Here is a 25,449-nt window from a genome sequence, read left to right on the forward strand (position 1 = left end):
TAGGAATAGCCTTTTCCTTTCTATCACTTTAACAAAGTGATTGTCCCTTTAACAATTTAAGCACCACAGAATATTTGGTGGTTCCTTTGGCATGGTATCATTATCATTTGAAAATAAAACACCTTAAGTTGCTCCCAGTGAACTACTGTACTAGCAATTTATCTAGGAATGATACAACTTTGCTAAAGGCAAAAGCAATAAATTACAGATAAATAACAAACCTATTGTGTGCAAACTTTATCACCTCAGCTCTTGACTGTGAACCTGTTGTAACTTATTACATAATATTGTCTATGTACTATCCTTGAATCTAGGATCTTTGTCTCTGAGTTCTCTATGCTGTTCCAAGCACACTATAAAAATGTCAGCAGCTTGAATGAAGGTGACCTGGACTGTTCCCACGGTTATGGGCTTTATCTGAAAGTATTCTCTGTCTACTGTGTAATGCTATTAAGTCATCTGATTGTAATGATTTCATGATCAACCAACTGCCTGTGTGATTGTGTCACAATTTTCTGTGTCGGAAAACGTATAATTTCACTTGCACCAATTCCAGACAAGTTTGATAAGTTATAAAGATAGTGGTGGGTTATTACTGCAAGCAACTGAATTCTCCACTATCTACTACTGTTCATTTCCCCCCTCTGTAAGTTTAAGAAATGCCTGAGAATTACAAATTGAGCCTAAACCACACTGACATTTCTCCTGGGTATGATGTACAATACAAAGATGTTGGACATATTGTTACAACCTTTCTTTTATAAGAGTTTAGTGTGCATTTGTGTGGTATTTCTCATTTGCTGTTGAAAAACAGGAAACTCAATCCAACAAAACATGAGAACCTAAGCAAGAGTACAAGATTGTCTAAATCTTAATAATCCTAAATTCCCAGGTTTATAAAGTCAGAAGCTGTTACTAAACACAATTTATTTCCTGTTTCTTTTGTTTCTGTCAGAGTGAACTGCTTAAAATGAGACAACAAGCTCTGGAGACTAAACACTTTATTGAAAAACAAGAGGAAGAAGAAAGAAAACTCTTGAAAATTATTTCTGAAGCTGATGCAGAGAGGATCAGGCAAAAAAAAGAATTAGACCAGGTAAGCAATACAAGCACTGCTTCAGTGGCACTTACTCCAATGTGACTCAGTTGAAGCAAATTGGCATCAACCCACTTAACATACCATAGTGTTGTAAAACAGAAAGATGCCAGCTTGTCCTAGATGAAGATCTGGCCCACTGTCAGGACTGCTTCAGACCCTCGTCAGTAATATTTTTATTTACTGACAATGTGCAACATTTTGGTGCTATTTTTTTTTTTTTTGCTGATGAAGGCACTTCTCCCCCTTATGCTTTATGACTGACAATTTTCATACTTTCAGCCCATCTGTAGAATCTTGTCTTGGCCTGTCACTTTTTCTAGGTTATCAGTGAAAGAGACATTCTGGGGAGCCAGCTGGTTCGTCGCAACGATGAATTGGCTCTTCTATATGAGAAGATCAAAATCCAGCAATCAATTCTGAACAAGGGAGAAATGCAGTACCGGCAAAGAATGGAAGACATCCGACTACTCAAGCTGGAGATCAAGAAACTTCGTCGGGAGAAGGCAATACTTGCCAAGAGTGTAGCTAATGTGGAAGAACTCAGGTAGAAAGACAGAATGAATCAATTTTGCTTGTGGCTGCGGCCATGACACTGCTTTTGAGACACTGGGGAATGTTTGTTTTCATGCATGACAAAGATTTGTGTTGACATATCAGTTATTTTAAAGAAGGATTTGCTTCACATGACCTCATACAATACTAGATTTAAATTCAAGCAAATAAGCCAATCAATAGCCACGAAAAAGAAACATCATTTTAAAGGGAAGTTGCTGGTACCAAACTCTCCCACTTCCAAACTTTACTTACCTCTACAATTGCGATGACATAAAACTTGACAGGCAGCAATGGGGAAAGTGTTCAGAGTTCAGTGAATAACTTAGTGGGGCCCAGGACCCACATTAGCAGGTCTGTTTTTTATTAGGTAATTCATAGTGGAAACAGAACATTTCACATATTTATAACAAGCCCTAATATATTCTCAGTTTTTTGTCCTTTAGATTTATCAGGTAGCTTCATTCGAGATTGTGTTTACCTCAGAGCAAAATTTTATGGGCTTGCTAGATTTATCTCCTCCTTTTTTGTGCTAATACTTTAAAAAGAAAAAGAAAAAAGACCTTGCTGTACTTGAGACATATTTTGTTCTTTTGGGAAAACATTGTTATATAGTCACTGTGGGCTTGTAAGAAAATAGACTAAAGAAAAGGACTGCTTTCAGTGAGTTACTGGTTTGGCAAAGGAGGATTTAGTTCTGTCTTCTGTTAAGTAAGATTTATGCTGTTGGCAAAACTTCACAGACATTAATAAGGTTTGCTCTAGAGAGTTACTCTGCTAGTCCCAAAGAATAAGAACAATAAAATAGGTAAGGTGCTTAAAAAAAAATTAATTGGACTTATTTCTTTGGGTGAATGAGTGTGCAAATTTCATGGAACTTTTTACTGTAGCTAATTCTCAAATACTAAATGACTTTTAGACAATTAAATAACAGGGTCCTTCTAAGCATTTTTTCCTGAAAAGAAAATCTTATTGAATTCAGTGGATGTTACTCTGTAGTAAGTGTATATAAGATGCAGCCTAAGATAGTTTTAAAAGAATTTGCAGGTAATGTGCCAGTGGTGGCTATAACGAACAAAATTGTTTTCTCCTTTGGAAACTATTGTAGAGAGAGGCAATGGTCATGGGATGTTTTTATTGTGAACTTTAGATACTAGAGAGCTAACAATTTCTCTTGAGTGGCTTAGTAGACTGATACCTTTTTGTGGGGTGTGTGGTATCCCAAACATTTCCGCATCTGAGGCAAACCACAAAATGGTGCCCCCCCCAACTAGGGAAGAAGGGATAAGTGAAGTTCTACATTAGAAACAAAGGGGAATAAATATCTACATCAGAATTTGTTGCCTTGGTGGATCCTGTTGCCTGAAAGGGTTGCCTCAACTTGCCTCCATAAGTCACAGATGGAATGTCTGGGAAATACTCGACAACAAGGTCACCAAGGTTGCTTTGGCGACATTACATTTATCTCCTTGTGGTAGTAGGCATGATGGGATATGTATGACATCTGGACAGTTTCAACTATAGTTTTGTTATCACTAGCCACTCATTTGTTGTTGTTTAGTCGTTTAGCCGTGTCCGACTCTTCTCATCTCAAGTCCTAAATAATGCATGCTGTTTGTACCATATTTCCTTTTGCCATATTTTGTTTCTTGAAACAACACTTCCAATTTTTGATCTCTTAGGTAAAAAAGATCCTTTGTGACAAGCCTAATGCTGGTATCTTGCATAGTAGACCTCTGAACGACTGCCTTATGTAAATAGGGAAAGTTTGCCATTGCTTTTGGCAAGAGTCAAATGGGATGCCTGAGAAAAGCATTACATCATGAAACTTTTCTACAGCCAGTGCTGAAAATGTTTGCTTGAGTAATTGAAATTACTAGTAAATATATGCGAAAGAAGAATTGTACTGAGAGATGGCTACACGTTTCTCTCTTACACCAAATAAGAGAGCTAATAAACATTTTGCCATGTTGACTTCTTTGCAGAGGTAATGGTGTTTGTATGTCTTGCATTTTGAAGGCAAGAAGTTTATCATATGCAGAAGGAGTTACTAAAGGAACGGACCCGCTGTAGAGCCTTGGAGGAAGAGCTTGAGAACCCTATGAATGTTCACAGATGGAGAAAATTAGAGGTAAAGTGTCACATTTCAAAGAGCCCAGATTTTCAAATACCGGTAGATAGCATGGTACAAAACATATTTTAATCCTGTGCAAACTGACATTAAAAAGGGCAGACAGGCTAAATTTTTCACACCATATTCTATGGTGGTTAATGGCAGACAGGCTTTATAGGCACAAGGCATTTGGGGATTATTTTTGTGTTGCTTCCATGATGTATGATTGCAGAAAGTTTTGCAGAATGAAAACTGATAAAGCCCAAAAGAAGAGAAAGGTCTGAAGGTGAGATTGAAAGTGAAATAGTTGGATTAACTTGGACAGGGGGCTAGAGTATTAAACAATTCAAAGAAAGTCCCACCCACCTTAGAGAAGGAACGACTCTTCCATGGTCAAATGTGAAATGCTGCATTGGATGAAGTTTACAGAGAACGGAAGAGAGAACAATTGAGTTGAAGCAGAAAAGGGCATGTATAAATTTGGGAAAGAAAAGAATCTTAGTAACCAGCACAACATTCTGTATAGTGTATTATAAACACGTACACTCGTTTGCTTCACAACTGAAAGCAAAATAAATAAAGATCTCTTTTAATATAAGCTAAACCCATGAGCAGAAATGATACATTTGAACATTTCTCAAGCAGCTGAGATTTCTGTTTTGCATGCATGTTGGTCTTTTACGCAGTGCCAAATGTTGTTTAGCTGACCTCTCAAATTGGTTGCGATATTCAAGTTTCTGAAGAACTCCAGCTGAATGTTTTGGTTGTATTGATTTGCCCAGCAGACAATTCTGATATTTTGATGCTTTATTTTTATCTGATAAAGTATTATGGATTTTTCCCTTTAGAAGCAGATAGAATATAGAATATAATTTAATTTAAATGCTTAGAAATTGCTTATATTTTAGAGATATTTACTTTAACCTGTCCATAGCCTATGGGATAAAGTCAGCTATACATCTAAATCTTACACATAAACAACAATTCCATACTTCTGAGTACTTCTGCATAGCTTTGCAGAAAATGAAGTCTTTGAATTCTAGAATCATTTTGAAATAGCTTGATCATCCAGTATATAGAATCAGTTGAAATAATTTGTAACAGTGCCTCAGTTCATCTCCAGAACAAAAAATAGAACATTTCCTACAAATCAACACTTTGGCTGTTAAAGGCATGAAGCATCTCTGCTTTAGTCCTTAGGAATTTATTAATTGGACACGTTTGTGTAAACAGATGGAAGGATTCTAGAAAGCTTCTATTGTCAGCAGGGCCGGCTCTAGGGATAGGCTGGGTGGCGCGGGGTGGCAGGGCGGCAGGGGGGCGCTGCATGGCAAAGCCGTGTGGAAACCGCGCTGCGCCCGCCCCCCAGCCGCGGGAAGAATTGGGACGGGGCGGGGGCGCCGGAGCGATCCGCGCACCACGGCGCCCGGGCGCCCGACCCGCTTAAGACGGCCCTGATTGGCAGCCTGGTTCACATTTTACAATAAGCCAAACAATGGCTTATCAGGTTTATGCAAACATTTGTCCAGTGGTTGTAGCTTGTGGTTAAGGAGCAGAGACCTAAACTGTGATGCCAGGTTCAGATGACATGCAGAGCCAAACCTTGGCTTAACTGCCACATTGTGCTAAAAGGACTAGGGAGGAGTAAAACACATGGGAGCTCCTCTTTGAGAGCCAGCATGTTTGTGCAGCCCCTGTAAAAGACATAGTTTGGCATACTGTGGGATGCAAACAGGGCCAGTGTTGTGAGCCAGTGTGTTGTGGTTGTGGTTGTAGAACACAAGGAAAAGTATTTGGAGTCTATCTCATTAGGAATCACTGGGTTCATTTGTTTTTCAAGTGTGAAGGTAGAATAGCAATAGCATATATAAGAAAAATGCAGTTTGCTAATACCCCTTTCTCCGCTTGCCGTCCTGTGCTAGAAAACCCTATAATTGCCTGCATTGTTATAGAAGCATTTGCTTCTGAGACCCTGCTGTCATAGGAGATTTTTCTTGCAGCATGTTGCAATGGCTAAACTTTCACACTACTGCCCTGCAGCAAAATAGCAGATGCCCCAGGGCAAAGAGCTCTAATGTTGATCCCTGCTGATAAAATGTTCTGGGACCATGTGCATGTCAACACAATTTTCCATGTGAGCACCGCCTCTGGAAGTAATTGATGACAGTAGTCACTCTGTAGCATTTTGCCAATGTATTCCAAAGCTACCAGAATAAGAACATAAGAGCCCTGATCAGCCCACAGACCCATGTGAACTAGCACCCTGTTTGCACTATGGTCAACCACATACTTATGGGAAGCCTGTAAGCAGGATATGAGCGCAACTGCATTTGCCTCACTTGTGTTCCTTGACAAGTGGTGCTCGGATATATTCCTCCTCCAGTTCTGAAGGTAGCACACAGCTATCATGACTACTGTAATAGCCATTAATATTGTAATCCTCCATGAATTTGTCCAAACCCATTTTAAAACTCCAGTTTAGCAGCCATCACTTCATCCTGTGGCAGCAAATTCCATAGTTTAACTATGCACTGTGTAAAAAAAATACTTCTGTCCTGAAACTTCCAATATTCAGCTCTCATTGGGTGGCCCTGGGTTCTAGCGTTATGAGAGAGGGAGAAGAGCATTCCCCTATCCACTTTCTCCACGTCATGTATAATTTATTCATCATGAATTATTGTATTTTAATATTTTGCTGGAAGCCGCCCAGAGTGGCTGGGGAAACCCAGCCAGATGGGTGGGGTTCAAATAATAAATTATTATTACTAGTGGATTTGAGCCCGTTTAAAAACGGGCGCTAGAGGAAGCGGCCTGCCGGGTCGGCACCCAGCAGCGCTGCACGAAGCACCGGGGGACTGGTGGCGGGGAAGGCAGGCAGGCAGGCAGGCGCTTGCTCTCTTGCCTGCCTGCATTCCCCACCGCCTGTCACATGAAGATCGGCGGCCGCTGCTTGCCGGGGCTTGTCAACCCCGGCAAACAGTGCCCGCCGATCTTCGGCTCTGTCCCCCAATGCGCTACGGCTCGGGGAAGCAGGCAGCTTCCCGGGCTGTTGCCGTCTCCCTGCCTGCTTCCCCAAACCAAAGCGCGTGGGGGACTGAGCCGAATTGCGGCGCGGGGGGGGGCTTTTCACCGTTTGCCTTCCCCCCCAGGGGGAGGCAAACGGTGAAAAACCCCGCCGCGCCGCACTTCGGCTCGGGGACTGGCTTGGCGGTGGGGGGAAGAAGGGGAGGAATCCCCTTCTTCCCGCCACCGCCAAGCCAGTCCACGGGGGGGGGGGGTTCGCCGTTTGCCTTCCCCCCAGGGGGAGGCAAACGGCGAAAAACCCCGCCGCGCCGCAATTCGGCTCCGGGACTGGCTTGGCGGTGGCGGGTCTTCCCGCCACCGCCAAGCCAGTCCGCAGCGGGGGCTTTTTGCTGTTTGCCTTCCCCCCAGGGGGAGGCAAACGGCGAAAAACCCCACCGCGCCACAATTTGGCTCCGGGACTGGCTTGGCGGTGGCGGGTCTTCCCGCCACCGCCAAGCCAGTCCGCAGCGGGGGCTTTTTGCTGTTTGCCTTCCCCCCAGGGGGAGGCAAACGGCGAAAAACCCCGCCGCGCCGCAATTCGGCTCCGGGACTGGCTTGGCGGTGGCGGGTCTTCCCGCCACCGCCAAGCCAGTCCGCAGCGGAGGTTTTTCGCCGTTTGCCTTCCCCCCAGGGGGAGGCAAACGGCAAAAAACCCTGCCGCGACGCAATTCGGCTCCGGGACTGGCTTGGCGGTGGCGGGTCTTCCCGCCACCGCCAAGCCAGTCCGCAGCGGAGGTTTTTCGCCGTTTGCCTTCCCCCCAGGGGGAGGCAAACGGCGAAAAGCACCCGCCGCGCCGCACTTCGACTCGGGGACTGGCTTGGCGGCGGCGGGAAAAAGGGGAGGAATTCCTCCCCTTCTTCCCGCCGCCGCCAAGCCAAAGCCGGCTTCCCTCGGCGCCCGCTGCCGCTTCAGCTTCCTCGGGTTCCCCGAGGAAGCGCCGTCCCATGCCGGCGGTGTGCGGCACGGCTGCCGGGGGGGAGCGCTTCTCTCCCCCGCCGCCTCACCGCGCACCTCCAGCATGAGACTGGGCTTCGGAGCGGCGGTTGGCAGAGCGGCGGTTGGCTGTTCCCTGTGTCCCTGGTTGTCTCTCCGTCCAATCCCTGTGTCCCTGGCGCACATGCGCAGTACCCCAGGGACACACGGGACAGCTTGGACGCAGGGACAACTTGGACTTTATATATATAGATTATTATTATTATTATTATTATTATTATTATTATTATTATTACTACTACTCACTCCTCCCCACCCCAACTGAAACACCTCAAATGTTGTTTGCAACTTTCCACAGCTGCCTGGTAAGTTTGGTTGCCCTTTTCTGCACATCTTTCAGCTCTAAAATATACTTTTTGATATGTGGTGGCCACAACTATACACAGTATTCCAAGTACCCAAAAAAGTACTGCAGCAATTTTAAGATTCCACTGAGCAAAGGGAGGAAATTTTATTCCAGCTGCTGTTAAACTATTTGCTGGAAAATCTATAGCACAACTATTATATGGTACACAACTAGTTTCCCCTCTCTAATTTGGACCCCTATGAAAAAATACAATCAGGATTTCTTAGGTCAATTCTCTGAACCCGTAAATGTGTCCCTAATGCAGCCCTGTGACTGGAGACGGGCCTATATAGGATTGAAGCCAAAGTGTGGCTAGTTACTCTATACACATGACAAGACTTAATAAGACCCCAACTGGGCTGTTTCCCTTGTTGCTAGTTGATAACTATCAAACAAAATGGTGGAAGGGCATTTACACGAAAACTGTCCTTTTACAGCCTTTCTCCTGAATAGTTTGGAAATGGGAAGGGCCAGATATATAATCAAAGAACAAATCTGGGACATAGAATTCCAAACTGATTTTATCTGATCCTCTAAAACAGGCTTCCTCAAACTTGGCCCTCCAGATGTTTTTGGCCTACAATTCCCATGATCCCTAGCTAGCAGGACCAGTGGGCAGGGATGATGGGAACTATAGCCTCAAAGCATCTGGAGGGCCGAGTTTGAGGATGCCTGCTCTAAAATCTAGAAATCTCTGCACGAACCCCAGAGACTTTTTCCAGAGCCCGTTTTAATGTTCTCCCTTCAGCACTACTAGAGGGCAGATATCATGACATCTCAGCTGAGCAAAGATTATGCCCATGCAATTCTGATGAGAGTGAATCCATTTGGCACGCTCTTCTATACTGCCCATGGTACCATGATACCCAAAGAGAGCTAATTTTACCTTTATTAAGGAAATTAGCTGGATGCTCAGAGGAAACATCTTGCTGATAAAAATCTGGATATCATTAGGCCTGTTGCAAAATTCTGTTTTGTAGCAACAAGGACAAGACAGGCTGTGGTGACAGTGATGACTGACGAATGAGTATTCATTTTAATCTCCAGAATACAGATTTAAGCTGAAGGAGTGTTATTTTTAATGTAAATAAGTTTATAGGCAATTTTTAATTACATCCACTTCTTCATGTGGATGTGGCATATGTTCATAGCTGCCAAGTTTTCCCTTTTCTCGCGAGGAAGCCTATTCAGCATAAGGGAAAATCCCTTAAAAAAGGGATAACTTGGCAGATATGCATATGTTGTTATTGTTAACTTTGCTGTCTGGTCTTTGACCGCAATAAAAATTGATTGAGGGGCTATATCAAAAGTTCTTTGAAAGCCCAATAATACAAAATGTAGCATGAATGTTACAATTCAGAAGGTAGTACGACTGGCCAGAAGACAACAATCATGTGACTATGTTCTATTGTGCTCAGGATATGTGCTTGCCTGCACATGTTGATCAATGAAGCTGATGCTTCCTCAAACCCTAAATGAGGTACATAGGCAGATTTCCATGACTGCTCTGTGTGGAAGCAATTTGAACCTGCTACTGTCTAGATTGATAGCCTGGGCTGTTCATATTGCTAGGGGAATAAATAACAGCTTTAAAGTTTAAGTTTTATTATGTAACGCCATGTTTAGTGTGGAAGGTATTCATTTAAGTTTTAAGCAATTAGGCGTACTACAAGGCACAGAACTTGCAACTAAAAATTCGTATTCCTATCATGCAGGCCAGCGACCCAAATACCTATGAGTTGATACAAAAGATACATGCATTGCAGAAACGACTTATTAGCAAGACGGAAGAAGTGGTTGAAAAAGAGTTGCTCCTCCAGGTACAGTTGGCATGTTGGATGTATCCTGCTTACATACATGTGTTTCTCTTGGGTCATTCCCCTATTATTGGGTTCATTTCTGCACAAATGTTATTTTTATTTGCTCTGAGGGATCCATATGTCATCCCCTAAGGCTGTGCTTCTGTTGCAATTGGGAAAAATGCAAACTTCCTTCAGCTAGTGCAGTCAGTGGTGATGGGATCATGTGGAATGACTGGTGTGATGAATAGTGCATGTGATGTGAATGGTTGCATGGAACAGAGATCTATTTGTCTTCACAGCTCCTTGCTGGCTAATTTCTTTTTCTAATGAGCACACTCCTTAGAAGACTTGTCTAAATCAAAAAGGCTTCCTGCTGCCTTCTGACACATTGTTGTACATAATTTTGCTAGATTAACACACTTTTGCTTCACTTCACCAGTGCAGAACCACTCAGCTGTACTATGCTATATTGAAGGGAATAGTCTAGTTTAGTTGAGGCATCTCAGCTTCCTATATTCCTCCAGCTGAGCAATTCTCTGGGGTACAGAGCCGTGCTGTTCTTTGTTTTAAAATGGCTCTACAGCAAAACTATAGAGCAAGGCTATGGTACCGTCACTGCACAAATCAAATCTGACTAGAAATGATCTCTGAGAAAGCTAATAGAATAAAGGAAGAAATGTGATGGATTGTATGCAAAAGCCTTGAGTGCTGTTCAGATATTCCGGTATTCAGTTTATGGAATTAAACACAGTGCATGTCCAGTAACTAGCTTTAGATGGCAGCACTTATTCACATATAAACTTTGTTTACATGAAACTTTGTTGCTGCAACCCACATTTCAGAATAAAAAATGTAGTGGAAAGTCCACCCCTCTACTTCCACTTATAGCAACAATAGCAATCAAAACACCAATTGCGCCAGCTTTAAAGGCAGCATTATTTCCTTGGTCAGGTCATTCTGAATCATTTTGATCATGCCACTAATTACCAGGTCAGTAGAGAATAATGCCTGTTGGATTTCCTATTTTGCTTATTATGACCTTTGGTACAAGATTTCAGTGGTTTTTTTATGACTTAAGAGTAAGACGTGTTTTCTACATCACTGGTTTTTCTTGCAGTGGACGCTAAGTATTTCCTCCTTTTACACATTATTTCTGTAGTTCATTTTTTTGTGGTACATACGTATTGATGCATTGGGGAATGCCACTAAAATCTGAAGGGAAGGTTGCACATCTTTAAGATGTATCTCTACTTTGTACTACATTTCACACAGTATGCAAGTCCATTGAGTGCTCTGTGTCCCAAAAGGCAGTCTGTATTTTCCCAACACAGAAAATACGAGTAGAGATGCAGGATGATGCTTTGACCTGGTGGAATGACGCCGCTTGAGTTCATGCATGTTCTCCCTCTAAGTAGAATTGCCTAAGCCTTGTGTTTTTATGTCTCTACATAGCGATTGTAAATGCATCAGGTAAGTAGGAATTTTTAATTTCCTGAACAATCTTATGTTGCTAAAATGCAGGCATACAGGATGCACATTGGAAACAGGAGTTTTCCTCTTATTTAAGTAGAATGAGGTATTTTTTGGAATTTCCTGTTCAATGTTTTATCACTTGGTGAGTACAAGGAACATAGTATTAATGAAGAAAGATATCATTTTAGAAATTTCCTTAGGAAGTTCAGCATGTGTATATGGGTAAAACATAGCAGTTAGTATATGGTCAGAAGAATTAATTGGATTTCAGCTTACACTAAGATGTAACCTCTTCCTTCCTCATCTTATCACTAGCTTGTTGATCATTTATAGGGTTTTGTTATGACTCCTCTTGAGCCACTCCCTTGCTGCTAGTTTAGCATGAACCAGCATGAGATTTAAATTTAACAGGTTTTGACTTGCCCTGTCTGCATTGTGGCTCATTTTTGAAGACCAGCTCAGCATATTGTCCTTTAAATCAGTTAGTGTGTAAAGTCAAGTTTGCTCCCTTCTGCTGGAGGTCAGTGCCAAATTTCTGGCATAGTTCTGGTTGATAGTTCAGAATGGGATGGATGGTGGGTGTTAATCAAAAGCCCTGGTTTTGGTAACACCCGACATACAAAATTACGAGATGTATGATTTTCAACACAGTATGTTTAAATAAATGGCAACCTTTCCTACAATCATAAATCTGTACCCTGAGGTCTTCATCTCATCTAGAGACTAATGAGAACCAAGCTGGACCTTGCTATCATCATCTGAGGCCTTCCTTCATGTCTCTCCTCCACGAGAAGCCTGGAGGTTGGTAACATGAGAATGGGTATTTTCTGTGGTGGCTTCCCATTTGTAGAATGCTCTCCCCAGGGAGGCTCACCTGGTGCCATCATAATATGCTCTTAGGCACCAGGCAAAAACTTTCATCTGTAACCATGCCTTTGGCCTTTAACTATCTGTGGCCTTTTAGAAGTGGGTAGGATGTTATCCCTCTTGGTTTTAATGCATCTTTGTGGGGTGTTTTGTTTGGCTTTGGGTTGTCCTAGGCAAAATAAAATAACAAAGTAAGCAAGTAAGTAGGTAAATAAATAAATAAATAAATAAATAAAACTTTTCCCTAGTTTGTTTGTTTATTTATTTATTACTACATTTAATCCCACCTGATGTACACACTTTTTCTCTCTTTCTCTCCATTTTATCTTGCGGTAGGTTAGGCTGAGAGACTGACTGTCCTAAGTCATCTAGCGGGCTTCATGACCACTACAGTGGTACCTCGACATCTGAACGACTCGATTTCTGAAGGTTTCGACTTCCGAAGTCGACAACCCCGGAAGTCTTTTCGTCGTGCTCGCTCTGCACCTGCACAGAAGCGGTGCGTGCGGTCGGCGCATGCGCAGAAGCGCAAAATCGCACTTCGCACATGCGCAGAACGGGCACTTCGACAGCTGAAGGCTTCGACTTACGAAGACGGCCGTGGAATGGATCGTCTTAGTAAGTCGAGGTACCACTGTACTGCACACTAGGAATAAGGGAACTGAGCAGAAGATCTGAATGCCCCATACACCATGGCAACTTTATTCCTGTTGTATTCTGGACATGATAGTTTGTTGATGAAGCTGAACTGAAATGTTGAACTATAATCAGTGCTAGTGTTGTCCAGGTTGTAGATGCTGTGCATAACAGCATAGCTCAGAAGCTCCTATATATGGTTGTAAATAATCTGGATAAAGGCCCTTGTGTTCACAGATAGTTGACATTTTCCCACCTTCAGCTACTGTTCCAAATTGCCCAGCTCTCCCAGGAGCTGCTCTGCGATTGCAGGAAGAAATGAGGTATTTTGTTGATTCCTGTCAGTCTCTGAGCCTTTCTTTTATGTTGCTGTGGGTGGAAGGTGATAACCTGGAAATAAATGGGTCCCTATACACCACAGCTGTAAATGCTACAGGAAGATTTGCCACTTCCAACAGGAGATGAATTTTTATGGGTCTTTCTCTGCATTCAGGTCAGTTTGGTTTCCAAAGCCTGGGGAGATTGGGTCAGAGTGAGAGCCTAGCTAGTGTGGTACTTTTATTCTCTAGAATACTCTGAATTTGAGACTGCAGTATTTTGGAGAAAGCGTTTTTGTTGAAAGAGCTATTGTAACTTTTTGAAAAATGGAAAGATACAGTGTGTGTGTGTGTGTGTGTGTGTGCGCGTGTGCGTGTAAACTTTTGTCTACTGTTATAATATCCAGTATATTTCGGGTGTATCATTAGATGTAATGCTAAATGAACTTTAGGAATTTAATTTTATTCATAATAAAAATGACTATTAGAGAAAGCCCCCTTATGCTTACTCCATTAGTTATGATTACGTACAAAGTCTGGAGACTTTCAATTGTGCAGCATCCTCACAGCAGCAATAAACTGCTTCCACAGGAAAAAAAAAATAGAAATCTCATCTGTGTCCCTTAACCCCTACTTTATTTCAGTCACCTCTTAATCCCTAAAAATCATCATTTGATTTATCTCATATGTGCAGTCTGTAGTACTGTTTATATTGAATGGTTGTTGTCAGCCTGTGTGTCTGTTGGAGAAGGGAATGTCAAAGGAACCATGCCTGACTCTCAGGTAGATGTTTTGTTGTGCTTTTAGCACAAGCCAAAGGATAGATCCAGCACCTTTATTGCTTGATGCTTTGTGACTACTGTGGAGAGCAGAAACACAGAAGATCTTTCAGTGTCTTAACAAACTCTTCTTTCATTTTTCTTCAGCAGTTCAGTACTTCAGCTGGTCTAGCTTAATAAGCTGGGGGATGGGGAAGATAAAATAAAAGTAAGAGCAGCTCCCAATTGTTTCCTTACCCCCCTTTTTCCCCTTCATTGGGACATAGGAATCTAAAACACACAATGATCATGCCAAGGTACAAATGGTTGAAGCCTTGGAACTGTACTAATTTGTGGGGTGGAGGAGAAGTAGAAAATAATGACCCTTTATGGAATAAAGGTGCATCAGTCTGGTAAAAGGAACAAAGGTTTGATGTCTTAAGTTTCCTTTTGCAACCATTTTATACTTCCTTCTACACCTTCACAACAGTGATGTGAGATAGGCTAGACTAAGTTTATTACAGGCCCAATGCAGGAAATGAGCAAAAGCAATGATGAGTTAAGTGCATATGCTTAGAGTATTTTCTTTTTGTTTATCAAGGTTTGCCCCTTACCCCCAAAGTTCTTAGTTTGCTGAAAGTTGTGAACTACATGTGCTCAGGGTCTTCCCCATCATAGCTCATGCCATAACGAATATATAGTGGTACTCTTTAAGATACCACTAGATTTTGCTTCATAGTAAAAGCCTGTTCTCCTAGAATCATAGAATCATAGAGTTGGAGGAGACCACAAGGGCCATCCAGTCCAACCCCCTGCCAAGCAGGAAACACCATCAAAGCATTCCTGACAGATGGCTGTCAAGCTTCTACTTAAAGACCTCCAAAGAAGGAGACTCCACCACACTCCTTGGCAGCAAATTCCACTGTTGAACAGCTCTTTATCAAATACAGTACTACACAGCTCCATCCAGATTTTGTTCCATGCCTCTCTGGCTTTCAGCTCAACTGCCATATGACATTTCCTAAGAAGAGTGTAAGGTATTTGGATTCCTGTAAAAAAAGAGAGAAGTTGACCAGTAAGCTTACATGTTCAGTAGAAGCAGTAGAATAAATGACAGAGAATCTAAGTGGTCTGTACAGAAATTTAAAACTGGGTTTTTGCATTTTTCCACTGGTACAGGAGCCATAGCAGCTTATTCATTCCCATATAATGTGAGAATCATGGGAGACCCCCTACCCCCATAAACAAATGTTATTGGGTATAGATGCTTGCATGGGCTCCTCCTGTATCCCATGTTACTGCAGTGGACCTGGAAGATGATGTGCAGCTGTGGCTCCTATGCTGATAAGAGTGTGAGCACTGGATCTAAGCCAGGGGAAAGGAGTTTTCAACACATTCCAGAAACTCTCAATATATTAATGGCTACTCTGAAGATAATTTACAGCTTTAGGCAGGATCTGATAATTGGGTAATTCCAGTAAACAGACTGAAGAAAGTTCTGACCCTACATTAAAGAACATTAACAAAACCAAGAACAAAGGGATAGTACTAATCCAAATCTTGTAACTGTGGAGGAATTATAAAGAGAAAGTTCCAAGGAGAAAGTGAGCATTCGTCTATTTAGCTGTTTCATTTGTTTTGTCTGCAAGATGCTTTGAGTCCCTTTCAGGGAAAAAGGTGGGGTATATTATTGGCATCCATCTGTCTTGAGAGACAGTGGAGTGTCCCCCTGGGAGGAAAGTCAGACTCCTGTGTTAGCAGCACCAAAATGACCTCCTTAGGGTTCAAGCCTGGGCAGTGTGCATGGAGGTTCTGGGCTGCCCAGACGACATGATCCCCTTCTTGGCCTTGCTGTTGTGGTTGAAAGAAAGCAGAGCAATATGTTTGGCACCAGCTTGGCTGCAAGAGTAATAATAATAATAATAATAATAATTTATTATTATTATTATTATTATTATTATTATTATTATTATTATTATTATTATTATTTATACCCCGCCCATCTAGCTGGGTTTCCCCAGCCACTCTGGGCGGCTTCCAACAGAAAATGAAATAAAATAATCTATTAAACATTAAAAGCCCCCCTAAACAGAAGAGTTGCCAGAAGAAGGCATATATAACCATTTTAGGGACTCCATATTTGTGTAGGTTTTACTCCTTAGCCTTTTCTTCTCCTAAAGATATCCTGCAAGGTAGCAGAGGATTAGTTTTCCTTCTTAAATGGACTACCTTCTCAGGTTGACGAGCCCCATACAGCATGTGCAGAAACCACCTTCTTGACCGTTGGACCTACTATTGGTCTCGTCCACTCAATTCGCCATTGCCTGTCTTTGCATGCAGGGAAAGTCCCTAACTCACCAGGGGTTTGAGGCCCATCAGCTGTCCTCACCTGGTATAGCTGGCCAGTTGAAGCCGTTCCCGGGATGTGGCCACTGTCACATGCTGTGTGACAGCTTCTAGGAACTACAGGTGAGAACTGACTGCAAGGTGGGGACCAAAGGTGGACCAACTACCCCAGGAGGAGCACAAAGTGTCCTCCACCAGATGTACTACCCATCCCCTAGTATATAAATCAGTATATACTAATGCTAATAATAATAATAATAATAATAATAATAATAATAATAAGGGCTTGAACAAGTTGGGAAACTTCAATGCTTCCTTGAATGATACTGTGGAATGTGCTGTTCAAAAGTGGATTCTCTGTTCAGACACATGAATCACTGCACTAGAAATGTCAGAAGGATGCCTCTGGGTGAACACATGGTTTTTTCCATGTAATGTTTTGTTAATGCAGATTTTTTACAGGTTTGCAGTCTAGGATGGTTTTGAATCAAATTGTGCAACTTTACTGGTTATGCAACTAAGTGGAATCTTCCTTACTTTGAACTTTGGGAGCGGCAGACTTTTCTAGAATGTTCTGCTTCATGATCTGCTCAGGTACAATTCTTATATTTCATAGAATCATGTCAGGAACCTCAAAAGTCTAGTCTAATCTATCGACAATGCAGGAAACCTACTACTGCAGGATCCACGCTGTGTGGCCAGCCACTGCATACAAATCTCTAATGAAGAAGTATGTACTATTACTGTATAAGAGAGCAAATAACAAATAGTAAATGAACAAAGTAATAGTAATTACTTTGTAGATATAGCTAGCATAGCTTTAGGAAATAGTGAATTATGCATGTATTTATTTGTTTAAAAATCTAGCCGTCTCCCTTTAAAGCCAACTCCCATTCTAAATTTGATTTTCTGTCTAACTGACTAACAGTCTGGTTTACTTATCTGCACATTCAAACCAGATAACAGTGCAATGACATCATATTACCTGCTGGTTGTCAGTCATCTTCTCTAAAGACTTGTCATGATCATAAAGAAGATATATGCAGGAAAAAGAATGGTTTTAGCTGAGAGACAGTGCAAAAAGAACTCTCCGTATTCCAGAATACATTGTGAAATCCTCAACATATTAGAGATTTCGCATAGGTCTGGTAGCATCCCACTCCCAAAGTCTGATTCTAAAATCCACATAGTGAATTTTTGGAGTCCTGAACCCTTAAACTGTTTTGGTTTAAGAGGACTCTTGTACCCTTAATCAAACAAATATTTATGATGGGATTTCTATGTAAATATATTTCTGAGCAGTGTTTTCAGCCTGAAGTTGGTACTTCACCTTGATATCTGATTTAGCCTGAACCTAAAAAATGGTTATGGAGCATGTGCTGTATTGTTTCAGTTTGATGGATCGTATCCAGTGAAGTGCTGTTGGTTTCAATAACTTTTTTTCTGTACATCAGCATGTCCTCTTTTCTCCCTGCCCTAAATCTTTTCAGATGCCTAGGGTACCCCCAGAACCGATTTGGCAGGGGGTGCACAGAGAGAATAAGTCCTGTTTAGCTTCACTGATATAGGCCTGTTACACTTCACATTCTTGCTTTTAAATCTTGGCATTTGTTATTCCCTAAATCATTCAGGGATCTCAAATTGTTTGACATGCTTCTTCTCTGATCCTTTGTTAAAGTTTTCTAAAACCTTTGCAAAACCCCATTTGAGGATTGGGCAGCCTCCTTGGGAGGCAATCTGGGATAGAGAGTCAGTTCTAACTGGGCTGGGAGCTCCCTTCCCCCTTTTCCAGTTGCCCCCCTGCAATGTTGGTAGCCCCTTGATTATAATAGTTTTAGGCAAGAGATGGACAGGTGAGCTATACCACATAGAGCAAGAGATGGGACACAAACATGATATTGTGCAGAAGAGACTAAAGGGTGTGTTCACATTGCCACCTTAGTACAGTATTTCAAATTCCAATTCATATTGAAATGGTGTGTGAAATAGGGAGGGTGGGGGAGGAGAGAATCATCATTGTTTTTAAGTTGAGAAGCATGCTGATGTTAGCACTAGCTTTTCCTTCCTCCCCAGAGAACAAAACCTTCAGGAGGAGGCAACACTTTTAAATCTGTGCTTTTTTTTTAAAGGAATGGTAATGATCAGTTTAACTTCTTCTATTAGAGGTAATCAGCTGAATTTAACAAAAGGAAAATTGTTTTCCAATAAAAACCAGTTATGTTAATCTTGCATCAAGAGATGGAGAAAATAAAGCAGATCACTTAGCATCCAAATGAAGAATTTGTGATAAAAAACTTCCTCACTTCAAGTCTTATCGAATCTTTGTACCTTTTCTTTAAGAGCACAAAGAGAGAAGAGGGATTTTTTGTGTGATGAATGTTCTTTTGGACAACAGAAAGATGCAAATTTGACCGAAGAATTAGACAAAATTGGATCAAAATTACAACTCTGGGGAATCCTCACCATTTTTAGCTATTTTGATGGGATCTTAGTATGAGATATTTTCAGACTAAAGGTGCCAGTTACAAAGAAGACAAAGTTGCAGCTGGAAGAGAAATTAGTTTGAGTTTATTGTTAGGAAAGCTCCATGAATATTTAATCTTTATGTTTTAAGGGAATTTAAAAGATTCATTGGAGCTAAAAGGCAATTCTACTGGGTCATAAAATTGCACCCATTGCATCACATGGGATTTATATAATTTCTTCTTACCTATTCTTGATAGATGGGTGCCAAGGGAAGCTTTTGTTCTATGCATTTTAATGGGTGTGCTCCATTTTGCATGCATCTTAAAAATGAGAATAAAACAGTCTAAAATACATAAATAAATTTATATATTTATCTTTTGCCAGGCTCTCTGTCCAGTTCAGTGGGGGACCAGAGTGTTTGTTCCTGGTGTTGCGTAATTGGGACAGATTAGGGATTCCATTGGTTACCTCCCACTTTGCTGCCCAGCAGTCTTGCTGCCTGAGCTGATCTTGGAGGTGGTGTTGAGGACTTCCAGACTGCTGGTGTTGGGGGACTTCATCATCAAAGCAGTTAGCTCTGGGGCAGCTCACGACTTCATGGCTGCCACATAGAGTGCATTGCAGTTATCCAGCCTCAAGGTTACCAACACATGGACTGCAGTCGTCAGGCTATCCCTGTCCATGGACTTGGAAGAAAATCCCACAGTGTTCAGTAGATTTTACCCCTATTTAGTTCTGTACAGGTCACAGCCTGTCAGGGACTTACAGGGCTCTGGTGAGTGTGTGACGGAGACAGGGGGTCTGGAGGCTGACCCAGTAGAGGGGGGCAGTGATTTTGGGGGTTTGATCCCACACACAAGGCAGCAGCCAGGACAGAGGGAAGGGTCAGTCAGTGGTGGAGATGGGGGTAGGATGTGTCAGAAGCAAAGTAAGAGGCTCTTCATGCATAGCTGCCAAGTTATCCCTTTTTTAAAGGGATTTTCCCTTATGCTGAATAGGCTTCCTCGCGAGAAAAGGGAAAACTTGGCAGCTATGTCTTCATGTGAGGGGTGAACTGGTCAAATCCCCATCATCCCCTGTCTGTCTCCTAGAACCAGGAGGGTCTTGAAGAGGGAAGTGCAGGGACAACCTCTGTGCAGGAGAAGTCAGTCTCAGGTTACAGACATGCACACCATCAGACGAGGATACATAAGCCCGGGGGAGGGCATGGTCCTACTGTTGCTTCAACTGCTCCGCCAGGTGTGAACCTGGAAAAGTTAATGCCAGCTATGTAGATGCAAGAAGTGTGTGCATCTGGTGCACCTTAGGAAGTGCTGTAAGTGTTGCTTTTGTCATTAAAGAATTAACTACCAGCCATTTGCCTTCCTTGGCTGTGTGTGTGCATTGGAAGTATTGATTTGTTGTCCTAGGAAATTGAAAACTCCTACTTCCCATAACAAAAGAAGATGGCAAGCCAACAAAAATGCAGAAAAGAACTTCTGTGTTACTTTGTTTCTTAGAAAACATGCTGAGTATAGTGATAGTATGTTCAACTCATGTCATTGGAAGACAAGGTGAGGGTGAACATCTTCTAAGAGGCTGTAAGGTATCTTCTTCTCTCATTAAGTTGTTTTGAAAATGTTAGTCATTTTGGTGCAATCTGCTCCATACTGTAGGGGACAAACTTACTACTTAAAAGCACTCGGAGAGACAGAGAGGCATGTCAGGGATGTAGCAGAATACAGACTACAATGCATTCTATCTGATGCAGAGAAACCACTCCAATCTCCCCTTGCTTGGCTGCAGGTTATTTAACTAGGAGTTCCTTAAACCCTTGTTATTGTGCATCCCCACAACTGTATGGAGCCGCTTGCCTATGAAAATACGATATCCTTTATCAATGCTTCTAACTAAATAATGTTCCTTCCTAGAGAGCAGTCTTAAACTTTCAAAATCTGTAAAGTTGAAGAAGCTTGCACAAATATCCCTGTCTATCTAGCACAGGTAAGATGGTAAGAGCAGACTCACTGCAGGGTAGTGCTCCTATTTCCAGCTTAACTTATCATAATTGATGGTAAAAAGACTTTTGAAATGTCTGGAAAATCAAAAGGATAAAACTGTCTATCTCCTATCATAGGTCAATAATGACTACTAAACATAGTGACTATATTACCTCCAGTAACAGGCTTAATGTCCCTGAATATTAGTTGCTGGGACTCATGAGTGAAAGAGTGCTTTCAGTATTTCCAGAGATATCAGGCACGCTACGATAAGAACAGAAAGTGACACTAGATGGCCTTTGATCTGATCCAGCAGCACTCTTATTGTGTTCTTACTCACTGGGGGAACCAGAGTAGCCACAAGCCCAAGCCTAAAACCATATTGAATTGGCTTCAGGTCCTATGGATATACTCTTAGAGGACATGTTATTATGGAAAGAAGAATATGGCTCTAGGATCTGTGTGTCTTTCATCTTGAAATTGCTTTGAGTGAATAAATAGCTTCTTTTCAAAGGAGTTTGTTATATTGCCAAACTAGAATTTGTTGCATATATGCACCTCACTAGAAAGCAGTAGTGAAGTTCATGAATCCAGCTGCTAGAAAATGTTTCCTTCAAGTTGCTTATCAAGGTTAGGTCTCACCGCTTGGATTAACTTCTCAAATATACATGCTATGACATCAATTCAGCATGGGGTAACTAAGGGCTAATTTCTCAACTGTTAAAACAGAAAACCTAGCAAAGGATGATGCTTGCATGTCACGAACACACCAGCTCCAAGTGTAATCTCGCAGCTGGCTGCAGAATGCAGTCAGGAACAGGGGGGCTGGGTGTTCAAGCCGGCACAGGAGAGCCCACAGCTGCCAGTGTCGACTCCTGCTGACCTTGGATGACTGGCTGATAAGGGAGGAATGGAGAGCAGGCTGGAAGCCCAAACAGGCGCAGAAAGTCACAGAGACAGCTTTTCGGAACAGGAAGGGGCTGCAGCTGACCAAATAAGTCCAAGGTGTAGGCATAAAGGAAGGCTTCTAGATAGGAAGCAAAATAAGAAACATAAAGGTCGAAGGTTCAGTCTCTTTGCTCAAAGAGTCTTTGCTCTTCTGTAGAATATGATTTTTCAATGCTGATCAAGGAAATTGGGATAGCTTTTAAAAAGGAAGCCAAATATGGCACACACATGACAATGAGTGAAGCTCATGGACTTCCTGATTTATATGAACTGAAACGTTGCAGCTTTCAGAAGCGTTTGCTGAAATTTATCACAAGTGAAAGACCTTTTAAGAAGAGTTTATTGAGAACATCCATATTGCTGCTATCTTGGAAAGCTTAAGGCAACTTTTCCCCATTGTTGTAAAAGAAAAGAAAAAAGTGAAGGTTACTGTATGCTAATTTTTCATATGCCTCATAAAACATTTCATCATAGGCATCCTGAGCTGAAAATGTTCTTATTATGTGAAAACTTAAAAAAGAAGAAAACAACCTCACTGTGCTCATAGAAGTAAACTGAACAGGGCTATACATTGTTGCATTTAAACTAGTATCAGCTTCCTATGTAACATCTCCCAGAAGGGTTCTTAGCCCACTTGGAATTTTCACTTCTTCGTGACATCATAAACAAATAGTTCTGGAGTTCAGTGTAGTGTAGTAGTTGACATTTTGGTTATAATGCCAATAAACATGAAACCCTCAAAGCAGAGTAACTGACTTTTGTTTTCCTCATCAATGCAATGTCAAACCTCACTGTAATTCTTCCACTAATTGCAATTAAAGTCTTTGTAAGATTAAAAGTTTTAGGACCCTTTTTAGAACAATAAGCAGCACAGCTTTTAAAATATTTTAAACTTTCTGTTAAAATTCTGCTCTTATCTCTGGAACCTTGATTATGACATTAGTCTCAGTCTCCGATGAATAGCAGCAGTTCTGGCTCTTTCTATTTGCTATAAATTCAGAATTATTCTAGAAGTTGTATCTACCACCAAGCAGAGCGTGCTGAAATATTAGTTTAGGATGGTAGTTGCTAAAGAAAAACGTGAGAAGCAGTTTTGGGTTCTAATGTGATCTGAAATGATGATGAGAATTCTGGGGAGACTGATGTTGGACTGATAGGGGATAATTAACATCTAATATGCTTGATAGCATGCACAAAAATGTTTGTGCAGTCTGTGCATTTGTTAATAGCTGATATTTATATAGACAAATGCTTCATTGAATGTTCCACCATATAGATAAAAGACAGCATAAAAGATTACTTTTGTTTGCAGTGACCTGCAGTTGTCCAAGAACAAGTAAAACAAAAAATACATTTTACAAAGATATGTAGTGCACATTTCTGCATGAAAAGCAGAAGAAATATATAGCAGGGATTTGCAAAATGTAGTGAGAGGTTCTTGGTGTTTAACAAGGATCTAGTTATTTCTGAAATATGTAACCAAGACAGCAGCATTGGAGGACTAGAATTGTAATGTGACTACTTGGACGGTGAATAAATCTTCATTAGGAGTGAGACTGTTGATCATCTCTAGTTAAAATGACAGACTGGGCTTCCTAATGACAGGGTTAGCACTTGTGCCATTTTCTAGACTAGTGCAACGGCCTGACTCAGGAAAAAAAACCCACAAAAGTGAACACCCTTGTGTATTCAGAATTGTTAGCTGCTGCATTGGTGTTTCCCTGGGCAGCATTCTGTTATCTGTAAGAAGAGGACTACAAGAGCATGCAGTTCATAAGGCTTGAGATAGTGGCCTTTGATAATCAACTTGGCTTGGGAAGAGTGATCAAAGTGAGCAAGCAGCAAATGTAGTGTTCCACTGCAAATGAATGATATATTTAGTGTAAGACTTCTAGTCTTTTCTCTCTCTCCTTTTCTGCTTGCCATGGAATTGTAGTCTGGATTGCGGTGAGAGCTTTTAGTGCTGGCCTGTGTTGCTAGGTGGTAGTGGACAGGTAAACATATGCTGCAGTACAGAGTTTTTTCCTGGAAGTTCTGTTTCTTTGCTGAAAGGTTCCACTCTGGATCCTACCCAATATTATAATTCTTTTATTTATTCCAAGAACTGACACTATTTGTGGGTCACAAGTTGTTCAGGCCTGCGTTGTACAGCAGAGATCAATGACCTGGGTTACATTATCCTCCATCAACCCACGTGTGCAACTTGGTAGCTGAAATTCTGTATCCTGAATTTGTTTCATGCAAGGCACTAGTAGGACCAAAATCTGATTAAGACGGCAGCTAGTTCACATTCAGAAGAAGGAAACACAAAATATTAAAATTAATGGAGTGACAGGTTCAGAAATATGTTGTCATGGTTTAGCCTGGAGGCAGATCCATGGGCTTCTTTGAGCATTACTGGAAAAACAAATCTTACAGGCTGGCAGGATTTGCTAAAAATAACCCTAAGGTTTATTTATACAAATAATATACACTGGCAGAAATGCTGAAAAGCCTCAAACCCTCATTCTGAGTCCCCTCCTTGATGTGCAGTTCTCATAAGCATTATTTACTATGGGAATGGGGTAGGAGTCTATCAAGGATATAGGGTCTCTACTGTGGCCCTTCTCTATGTACTGTTTCATTTATCTTTGCTCTGTCCTGATTGTTAACAGCAGTCTGCATTTCTCCGGGTATTTTATGGTGATCCACTTTGTTATGTCCCCCTTCTCATAGTTCATCATTAATTTATTCAATTGTGCATACAGCCCATCCTTTTTCAAAGGAATAGGGCAGACATCAACATATAAAGGAATCTGCGTACCATAGCTGCCAAGTCCGGATCGTAAAGATCCGGGATCGGCAGCGTGCGCATGACCGGAAGTTACGTGACGCAACTTCCGGTGGCGCTTCGCCCTTCTATGGGCACCAGAAAATGGCGGCGCCAGCGCCGGAAGTTGCTTCCGCGCATGACTGGAAACACGTAAAAGCGACTTCCGACGCCGGCGCCGCCATTTTCTGATGCCCATAGAAGGGCAAATCGCAACCGGAAGTCGCGTCACGCAACTTCCGGTCATGCGCGGAAGCGACTTCCGGCGCCGGCGCCGCCATTTTCTGGTGCCCATAGAAGGGCAAAGCGGCACCAGAAAAATTGTCGCCGGGAAGAAGCAAATTAAAGGGACAATGCCGGGATTTTCCGCCAAACGGGAGACCGCCGGGAAACGGTAAGAAAAAAGGGGTTTTCCCGGCGGATACGGGATACTTGGCAGCTATGCTGCGTACTTGGCTATTACATTTTTTGTATTTTATTTTAAGCCCCCTAATGAGAACACTGTTACTCTGTTTTAATTTAATGTTTATAGGGTGTACATTGCTCTGCAATGATTCTCTAATTAATAGGCTTTGTTTTACTTTAGTAAACAACTAATTTTAAAGATGAGCTGCATTTGGCTTGGGACAGACCATCTTATGATCAGAGGGCATGTTATGTTTACTTAAATCTGAATAGGAACTTTCATTCAGGGATAACTGGCATTTTAATTTGGAACAACCTATGTTATTTTTTTCTCATAAATGTTGAGCAGCAATAAGTCAGCCTTTAGAGAAGCAAAGTGGCATAAAACATCCAAATAATGAAAATATTTAATACTGTAGAACAGGCATCCCCAAACTGCGGCCCTCCATATGTTTTGGACTACAATTCCCATCTTC

The 25,449-nt window shown here is 41.7% G+C and overlaps 1 protein-coding gene across 1 annotated transcript in view; it reads left to right on the forward strand.

Annotated features, from left to right (window-relative positions):
* CFAP58 (cilia and flagella associated protein 58) overlaps positions 1–25,449 on the forward strand; it is a 94,164-nt gene that overhangs the window by 43,980 nt on the left and 24,735 nt on the right. Inside the window, exons 12-15 of the mRNA XM_035133533.2 lie at positions 956–1,096; positions 1,420–1,643; positions 3,671–3,782; positions 9,883–9,987. Of these exons, the coding sequence (XP_034989424.1) occupies positions 956–1,096; positions 1,420–1,643; positions 3,671–3,782; positions 9,883–9,987 (582 nt within the window). The remainder of the gene's footprint in view (positions 1–955; positions 1,097–1,419; positions 1,644–3,670; positions 3,783–9,882; positions 9,988–25,449) is intronic.

Source organism: Zootoca vivipara, chromosome 5, assembly GCF_963506605.1.
Source record: "Zootoca vivipara chromosome 5, rZooViv1.1, whole genome shotgun sequence".
NCBI lineage: Eukaryota > Metazoa > Chordata > Lepidosauria > Squamata > Lacertidae > Zootoca > Zootoca vivipara.